This window comes from Myotis lucifugus, unplaced genomic scaffold, assembly GCF_000147115.1.
Source record: "Myotis lucifugus unplaced genomic scaffold, Myoluc2.0 scaffold_100, whole genome shotgun sequence".
Classification (NCBI taxonomy): Eukaryota; Metazoa; Chordata; class Mammalia; order Chiroptera; family Vespertilionidae; genus Myotis; species Myotis lucifugus.
In genome coordinates this window covers 1317015-1326411 of record NW_005871148.1, presented here as the reverse complement: position 1 = coordinate 1326411, position 9397 = coordinate 1317015, and the positions used below count along the sequence as shown (strand labels likewise).

General features: G+C 59.0%; 2 protein-coding genes across 2 annotated transcripts in view; both read left to right on the top strand.

The window, feature by feature from the left end:
• The window catches only part of NAGLU (N-acetyl-alpha-glucosaminidase), an 11172-nt gene extending 6286 nt beyond the window's left edge, over positions 1–4886 (top strand). The window contains 4 exon segments of the mRNA XM_006092357.3: positions 545–714; positions 892–977; positions 1948–2204; positions 3440–4886. Of these exon segments, the coding sequence (XP_006092419.1) occupies positions 545–714; positions 892–977; positions 1948–2204; positions 3440–4650 (1724 nt within the window). The 3' untranslated portion in view covers positions 4651–4886.
• Positions 4887–5030: 144 nt separating this feature from the next.
• HSD17B1 (hydroxysteroid 17-beta dehydrogenase 1) lies at positions 5031–7286 on the top strand. The gene is made up of 6 exons (XM_006092359.3): positions 5031–5496; positions 5592–5759; positions 5896–6075; positions 6183–6276; positions 6787–6964; positions 7046–7286. Exons 1-6 carry the CDS (start codon positions 5400–5402, stop codon positions 7283–7285), a joined length of 957 nt encoding a protein of 318 aa, XP_006092421.1. The 5' UTR covers positions 5031–5399; the 3' UTR covers position 7286.
• Positions 7287–9397: the final 2111 nt, after the last annotated feature.

Here is a 9397-nt window from a genome sequence, read left to right as displayed (position 1 = left end):
CCCATCAGTCTGCTGCTTCTCCAGAGTCTCTGTCATCAGCAGTCTTTTGATCTCACTTATTCTCTCCATCCTTAGCCATGGCCCCGATTCAGGCTCTCACGCCCTCGCCCTGCACCCCCTCGAGAGCCTCTGAGCAGGACTCCTTTCTGAAATGCAGATCTGGGCAAGCCCTCCCACTAACACACTCAGGAGCGCAGCATTGCCTCCAGCCTTTGCGGGGCCTGGGAGCTACGACCCTGGGCCCTGAGGGCTGGCTGCACCTGCGGCTGTTTGAGCTCCCTGCAGAGCTGGTCTCTAGCCAGCCTTGCTCCCTGAAGCCTTCTAAGGCCCCTTCCTTGTTTGGGGAGAGCCCCCTTGTGCCTCACCTCACCTGTGCTGCAAGGGTGACATTAGTAAACTCACCTGTTCACGTATCTGTTCCTCCTGGACTGCGGGCTCCTTGCAGGCAGAGGTCGCATTTTGTCTCAGTAACCGTAGGGCACAGCACAGAGAGGAGATGAGTGAATGTCAGTGAGTCGGGGAAAGGAGATGAATGTGCTGATGTGCGGGGGTTGCCTTCCTCCTCAGGTGTACCTGGCCTTGGGCCTGACCCAGTTGGAGATCGATGAGTACTTCGCTGGCCCTGCCTTCCTGGCCTGGGAACGCATGGGCAACCTGCACACCTGGGGTGGCCCCCTGCCCCACTCCTGGCACCTCAAGCAGCTTTACCTGCAGGTAAAATAAAGGGGACGGGAAGGATAGAATTGGTCCTGGACAGTCACAGGCTAGGGAGGGTGGTATTTGGCCAGTCTCAAGGCTCCTAATTCGACCCGGGGACTCTGTGTGCCCTGGGGGAGCGAGGGCCTCCCATCTCGGGCCATGCTCACCAGCTCCCCCTCCTGTTCTTCCCAGCATCGGATCCTGGACCGGATGCGCTCCTTCGGCATGATTCCCGTGCTGCCTGCATTCGCAGGGCATGTCCCCAAGGCTATAACCAGGTGAGGCTCCCCTGCCCTCACCTCCCACTCACCTCAGAGATGGAATTTATTTTCCCCTGAAAGACATGATTTAAAGAGCTATAGGCCCTGGCTTGATTCCTGGCTCTGCTACCCACTAGCCATGTGACTTCAGGCAGGTTATGTGACTGTCTGTGCCTCAGTTGCCTCACTTACAGAATATACATGGCTTGGCACCGAGACTTAGCCAAAGGCAGCTCTTGTGTGTGGCAGTTGGGTACACTGGTCTCTGTCCTCCCTGCTCCTCTGTGGTACCCACCCACCCATCCTCTCCTGGAGCTGGGAAAATCCTTCAAGGCCAGCTGAGACCTCCCCTCCTTCAGGAAGCCTTGCTGGGCTCCCGGCACTGGTCGCCACCTCCTTCAGCCCCGTGAGCCCCTGGTTCCCACCACTCTCACATACTTCGTGCACGCTGCTGGCTACCCCTCCATCTCTTCAACCGGGTAGCAGGAGCCTCGTGCACACATTCAGTGAACGCTTGTCAGGGGTCTGGGACTGCCAGACCAGGCTCCGTGCTGGGCCCTTGGGAGGCAGCGACAACAGTGCACTGAGTTCCTGTCCCTGGTGGGAGATAGGTTGGCAGGGGGTTATAATACAGTGATAGGGCCCACTTCTCCGTCAAGGTCACTTCTGCCTGGGTAAGAGGAGCCGCAGGGACTCAGAGAGGCAGTACTGGGCCAGACCTTGAAAAATGAGTGTTGTTTGTTTCAACCAGTGGGAGGGGAGATAGCAAGAGTTTTCCAAACTGGGTGAAACTTAAAGGATGTCAAGGAGTAACCAGCTGGATGAGCAAGGAGAGAGGAGGAACGGACTCCAGGCACGGGGCACAGTATGTGCAAAGGCACGGAGGCATGAGAGACCAGGATGGGGTCCAGGAGTTGCAGATAAGTTAATGAAACTGGCAATGACTGTGTCAGCCTCCACTAAATGGACTGTTCCCACCCCCAACTAGGGTGTTCCCTCAGGTCAATGTCACCCAGATGGGCAGCTGGGGACACTTCAACTGCTCCTACTCCTGCTCCTTCCTTCTGGCTCCCGAAGACCCCCTGTTCCCTGTCGTGGGGAGCCTCTTCCTGCGGGAGCTGACCAAGGAGTTTGGCACAGATCACGTCTACGGGGCCGACACGTTCAATGAGATGCAGCCCCCCTCCTCAGAGCCCTCCTACCTCGCCACAGCCACTGCCGCCGTCTACCAGGCCATGGTCGCAGGTTTGGTGCCAGGGAGGCGGGGAAGGGGAGGAGGGGCTGGGCATCATCACGCCTGACTGTGACACATAGCACTTTACAGTTTACCAAGCACTTGTCCACACACATCATCTCATGGAGTCACACTGGTGAGAGGTGAGCTCTGGAGGCAGGCAGCCCGCTCAAACTCCGGCACTGCCACTTCCTGCCTGTGTGACTTGCAATAAGTTACCTCCCTCCAGGGCCTCCGTGGCTTCATCTGTAAAACGGGGCTCCCTCTGAGTAGGATGATGCCTGGCCCAGAGGAAAGTGTCATTAAGTGCTGGGTATTAAAAAGACAGGGGTTCGCCCTAAGCGGTTTGGCTCAGTGGATGAAGCGTCGGCCTGTGGCCTGAAAGGTCCCGGGTTCGATTCCGGTCAAGGGCATGTACCTGGGTTGCGGCTACATCCCCAGTAGGAGGTGTGCAGGAGGCAGCTGATCGATGTTTCTCTCTCATTGATGTTTCTAACTCTCTATCCCTTTCCCTTCCTCTCTGCAAAAAATCAATAAAATATATATTAAAAAAGAAAAGACGGGTGGGCAAAAGTAGGTCTACAGATGTGAGTACATGAAACACAGTTTGTTCTTGTATTATTTATTTATTTATTATTGTAGTATTTGTTACAACTGTACACCTACTTTTGCCCACCCCGTATTTTATTTGGTCCCTACCTCCATGCTGAGGTACATAACGCAGGCCAGAGGTTAGGGAATGTGCCCAAAGCTGGTAGGTGCCGTTCCTGGTGCACAGATGTGAACCTGGTACTCCTTCCTGCCACTTACAGGGGAGGGGAAAGGAGCCAGGTCAGGAGTGGAGGTGGGGAGGCCTCTGTGTCAGCAGGAAGGGAACTGATGGGCTCAGGGTTCCGTGAGCAGCGCTGCTCCAAGTCTGATGCAGCCCAGAGCCTGTCAGGTCTGCAGATCCTTCCTCCTTCCTTCCCTCCCATCCCCCACCTCCTGAGTCAGAAGGACCAGGGCTGGAGCCCATGAGTGTGTGTGTGAACCAGCCTCTGGGTAACTCCCATGGGGAAGGAGGGGATGGAAAGGGTGTGTGGGGTGAAGTAGCCCTGCTGGCTGGGGGTCCGGGGAAGGAAGTGTCCCGTGATAGAGTCGGCGAGCTTCTCTGGGCCTGTTTCCTCTCTGTGAAATGGGGGTGAGTGGTCCTCTGACCCCCTCCCTTCTCATCACCTCTCTTCTCTGTCCCCCACCCCCACCACAGTGGACCCTGACGCCGTATGGCTCCTCCAAGGCTGGCTCTTCCAGCACCAGCCCCAGTTCTGGGGCCCACCCCAGGTGGAGGCCGTGCTCAGGGCAGTGCCCCGTGGCCGCCTCCTCGTACTGGACCTGTTTGCTGAGAGCCAGCCCGTGTACGTCCGCACAGCCTCCTTCCAGGGCCAGCCCTTCATCTGGTGCATGCTGCATAACTTTGGGGGCAACCACGGCTTGTTTGGGGCCCTGGAGGCCGTGAACCGAGGCCCCGCAGCCGCCCGCCTCTTCCCCAACTCCACCATGGTAGGCACGGGCATGGCCCCTGAAGGCATTGGCCAGAACGAAGTGGTCTATGCCCTCATGGCTGAGCTGGGCTGGCGCAAGGGCCCAGTGGCGGATCTGGGGGCCTGGGTGACCAGCTTTGCGGCCCGGCGGTATGGGGTCTCCCACGAAGGCACAGAGGCAGCGTGGAGGCTGCTTCTCAGGAGTGTCTACAACTGCTCCGGCGAGGCCTGCAATGGCCACAATCGCAGCCCGCTGGTCAGGCGGCCATCCCTACAGATGGTAACCACTGTCTGGTACAACCGATCGGATGTGTTTGAGGCCTGGCGGCTGCTGCTGACAGCCACCCCGACCCTGGCCACCAGCCCATCCTTCCGCTACGACCTGGTGGACCTCACTCGCCAGGCAGTCCAGGAGCTGGTCAGCTTGTACTATGAGGAGGTGAGGACCGCCTACCTGAACAAGGAGCTGGTCCCCCTGCTGAGGGCGGCAGGCATCCTGGCCTACGAGCTTCTGCCCTCCCTGGACAACATCCTGGCTAGCGATAGCCACTTCCTGCTGGGCAGCTGGCTGGCGCAGGCCCGGGCAGCCGCGGTCAGTGAGGCCGAGGCCCATTTCTATGAACAGAACAGCCGCTACCAGCTAACCCTTTGGGGGCCAGAGGGCAACATTCTAGACTACGCCAACAAGCAGCTGGCAGGACTGGTGGCCGACTACTACACCCCCCGCTGGCGACTCTTCCTGGAGACGCTGGTCGACAGCCTGGTCCGAGGCATCCCCTTCCAGCAGCACCAGTTTGAGACGCATGCCCTCCAGCTGGGGCAGACCTTTGCCCTCAGCACACGGAGGTATCCCAGCCACCCCCAAGGCGACACTGTGGACCTGGCCAAGAAGCTCTTCCTCAAATATTACCCCCGGTGGGTGGCTGGCTCCTTGTGACAGATTAGTCACCCCTGGGCCATGTTCTCCCCAAACTCCAAGCCTGGGCAGGTTCCGGGAGTCCGGAGCTGGGCAAGCGTCACTGGAGGTCCCCCAAGCCTGGGCGAAGGGACTCAAGACCTGCCGGTCAGATCGAGGTTAGGGGGTTTGGGGGGAAGTGAGCTGCCCTCCTCCACCACCCCAAATTCGGGACCAAAGCACTGTTTTAATACAACTTAATAAACTGGTGAATCACCTGGACCTGTCTGTCTGAATGTCACTGCTACTGTGCCTGGGAGGACTCGGAGTTATAGCATGGACACCGGTGTGAGGCCCGTTCCCCCTGTCCCCTTGCTTTTGTCTCCCCATTGTTAATACTAACCCCTGACCTTTGAACTGAGAATGCCTGCCCAAAGCATTGGCTCTCGTACCCTCAGCAGCAAACTTTGGAAACTATCACTGTCCCCGTGGGACAGAGGCAGCCCAGGGAAAGAGCCGCGCAGGGCACTCGCTGCCCACGGGGAGCCCACGCCTCCTGCTTGCAGAGCTTCGCCCGACCTCTGACCAGCAACTAAAGCAGGTCCTTCCAAGCAGGGCCTCATCTCTCCTTGACCTAGAGCAGAGTGGGGAGAGCAGGCCAGGGACCTCGGGAGGTTCAGCCTTGAGGTGGTGCCGCAGACACAACAAGGGGTGAGGATCTCGGGGCAGGGGCGGGGCCAAGTAGGTGATATCTGGTCCCGAGACCAGAGCCTCTCCCACACGCTCTCCCCATGGACCGCACAGTGGTGCTCATCACCGGCTGCTCCTCGGGCATCGGCCTGCAGCTGGCCCTGCGTCTGGCGGCAGACCCTTCCCGGAGCTTCAAAGGTATCTGCGGGGGTTGGGACGGGAGCAGCCCTGGTCCCAGGGCACCTCGGTAAGTTAAGCAGGACGTCGGTCCTCGTCTTGTCCCCGACCTCCAGTGTATGCCACTCTACGGGACCTGAGCACGCAGGGCCCGCTGTGGGAGGCCGCCGGGGCCCACGGGTGCCCGCCCGGCTCCCTGAAGACGTTGCAGCTGGACGTGCAGGACGCAGATTCCGTGGCTGCTGCCAGGGCACGTGTGACTGAGGGCCGCGTGGACGTGCTGGGTGAGCCTCCCCCAAACATAAAGGAGCCTTCCCTGTCCTGTGTCCACACCGAGGTGTCCCGAGGCTCAGGGAACACGGGACCGGCCGGGACGGAGGGCAGTGCAGGGGGCACAAGCGGTCGCACCTCTCCCCACAGTGTGCAACGCGGGCCGGGGCCTGCTCGGGCCCATCGAGGTGCACTCGGCGGAGGCCGTGGGCTCTGTGCTGGACGTGAACTTGGTGGGGATGGTGCAGATGCTTCAGGCCTTCCTGCCCGACATGAAGCGCCGCCGCTCAGGACGCATATTGGTGACTGGGAGCATGGGAGGCCTGATGGGTGAGTGGGGTGAGTGGAGGGGGGCTGGGCCGGGCACCAGGCGCCCCAGCGGGCTTTCCGGGGACGCGCTCCCATCTGAGTCTCAGCGGCCTCATCTCCCCTCAAAGGGCTGCCCTTCAACGCTGTTTACTGTGCCAGCAAGTTCGCCATCGAAGGTTTATGCGAGAGTCTGGCGGTGCTGCTGCCCCCCTTCGGGATCCAGTGAGTCCCCGCCCACCCATGGAATCCTCTGACCCTGACTTTGGGAACTCCCATACCCCGTCTCCGTGGAGCTGCGCCCAGGCGTTCTCCCTGCCCTTCCCTACTGCGGCCCATATCTGTGTGCCAGGCACTGTACTGGGCCCATGCGTGTGACCTACCTGGTGAGGTGTCTGTTATTATTGGGAAGCTTAGGCCCAGAGAGATGAGCTGACTGCCCCAAGGTCACACAGCACGTGACCCAGCCAAGTTCAAATTCTGATGCGTCCCAGCCAAGTTGGAATTCTGACGCCAGAGTCGCTCTCAGAGCCTCAGATGGAAGTGGGAGCGCTTTTCGGGCAGTGAGCCGCTTGCAAGCGCTCTGGTTAGCTTTCTGCGCCCGTCACCTGCCAGTGCGCAGACCCCTCCTACCCTCCCTCCTGGCGGTGCGAGGGGCCTGGGGGCTGGGGCTGGGGGCCCGGTGGGGCTCTGTTCTCACGGGCTCCCAGCCGACTCGCCGCTCTCGGGTCGCAGTGTGAGCCTCATCGAGTGCGGCCCGGTGCGCACCGCCTTCCAGGGGAAAGTCCAGGACGGCCTCGACGCGGCGCTGGGCAGTGCAGATGCCCAAACCCGAGACCTTTTCTCCCAATACCAGCGCCACTTCGAGCAGGTCTTCCGCGAAGCGGCGCAGGACCCAGAGGAGGTGACAGAGGTGGGTGCGGGGCCGGGCTCCGGGAGCGGGCGGCCCTCGAGTCCTCGCCCCCAGCCCCAGCTTCCTCTCCGCACCCCGCAGGTCTTCCTCGCCGCGCTGCGCGCCCCGAAGCCAGCCCTGCGCTACTTCGCCTCCGAGCGCATCCTGCCCCTGGTGCGGCTGCGCCTCGCCGACCCCAGCGGCTGCAGCTACGTGGCTGCCATGCGCCGCGCAGTGTTCGGCGACAAGCCCGCCGAGGGTCCGGAAGGTGCTCAGGCGGAGGCTGGAGCCGGAGAACTAGGGCGCCCTGAGTCCAGCGCGCCTCCAGCTGCCCCGAAATAAAGGCCTGGTCCCATGGTCTCCCTCTCTCTCCTTTGCGAGCCCAGGGAGGTGGGTTCTGGGGAGCGGAGGGGGACTGCACTGCGCCGGCTGGTGCCGCAGGCGGGCGCGGGCGTGTTGTGAGCCCGGGTTACCGACCTGGAAACCTCCCAGAACGAGGAAAGCGCCGGCCAGGGTCGCGCCTCAAGGCCGCGGCTCCCGTCTGCGGCGGTAGGAGTTAGGCAGCTTGGACGGGGAGAAAGCCGGGCTGTGACTTGGCCCCCACTAGTCATGGGACCTCAGGCAAGTTTTTTACCTTCTCTGAGTCTGTTTTCTTATGTGTAAAATGGGTATGATTCCTATGTCATGGGTCATAGTAAGAATTAATTGAGATAATGCCTGAAAGTGCTGGTAGAGAGGTCTTCATAGCAGGTCTGGTACTTGTATTCCCATGCGGAAACCAGATGTGTAGAGAAACAGGCCAAATGAATTAAAAGGAGACAGCCCCACTCACCCTCCCGGTGCCCCTGCCCTCAACGAAACTCAGCAGGAGCAGCTCCTCCAGCCAGGCCTGGCTGTTCTGCCCAGTGGTCTGTCTTCCTTCCTGAAGCCAGAGGCAGAAGCTAGGGTGGCAGGAGCCACTGAAAGGGCCTGCAGGGCTGGGGAGCTGATCTCCTTCTAACTTCCTCCAGGTTGGGTGCTGGCGGAGGGTGAACAGACAGAAACTAGGTGAGGAGGTTGCAGGCAGAGGAAAGGGGCAGGGTGCCCTGGAGGGGATGGGAGTGGGGGACAGACCAGGAGGGGGCTTGGCTGCAGAGCCTGGAAGAGGGAATAGGGGGGACCCGGCCACCTACCAGGGTTCTGGGAGCTTTGTAAGGGACTTTGGGGGAAGGAGGCGCTGCATCCTGACCTGCCCCTACCTCCAGGTAAGGATCTGCTCTGGGCCTCTGGACTGCCTGCTGCTTCTGCTCCTGGGAGAAGGTTCCAGAAGGGGCCTCAGCCACCCCGTCCGTACCCCTCTCCCTGCCCTGCTGGCCCAAATGGGTCTGCTGTCCCGGCAGCATCCAGGAAGGCCACAGGAAAGGGTCAGGGCCAAGGTGGCACGCAGCTCTGAGGCGTGGGGCCTGTTCTCTGCACGTGTGTGTGAGTGTGTGTGTATGTGCAGGTGCTCACAAGGTCACCGTGCGGGGACGGGGATGATGAGGCAGGCCCAAGGGGACCACTCTCCCCCCTATATCCATACGCCTAATAATCCTAAGAAGTCCTGTAACTGAGCCCCTTGTAATGCTCATAGTATTTTTGGTGGCTAGAATTGAATAATTTAATTCTTAATTAGGTCTTTGTTCAAATGTTAACCATTCTTCTTGGTCAACCCCTTTAGTTCTCAGGAATGTAGTAATAAGTTGCTGATGTGGTATCTCTTTGCCATGCAGGAGGAGATCACTTCAGAGGCAGGAGGATAATTTATGAGTTTGTTTTGCAGAAGAAAAGAATATCTTCAAGTAGCTATAACCAGCTGCTGGTACCCAGGAGTCTGATACAGGAAAACGTTATCTGTGACTAAAGAAACACAGACTTCTCTCAGTTCCCTGAAACTCCCCCTCCATTACTCCCTAGCCACATAAAAACTCCCTACTTTTTTGCTTTTGGGGAGAGATGGATTTGAGAGATCTTGTTCTCCCATCCTCTCAATTTTGTCAAATCAAATGAACCTTTCTCTGTCTCCAGCACCGAAGTCTCAATGTTTTGGCCTACTAGTGCATGGACTAAGGTAATTTCCAAATATGCCTTAAAGATTGAGGGTTACATGGCCCTTGTTGGTTTGGCTCGGTGGATAGAGTGTCGGCCTGTGGACTGTAGGGTCCCAGGTTCGATTCCAGTCAAGGACACATGCCCGGGTTACAGGCTCCATACCCAGTAGGGAGCATGCATGAGGCAACCGATCAATGATTCTCATCATTGATGTTTCTATCTCTCCCTTCCTTTCTGAAATCAATAAAAATATATATATTTTAAAAAAGATTGAAGGCACATGAACCTGAATTTTGGGGAGGTGATTCAGTAACAGTCCCATGACTTCAAATACCATTTACACGCTGATGATCCCCCTAAACATAGGTCGATGCTCAACCACTG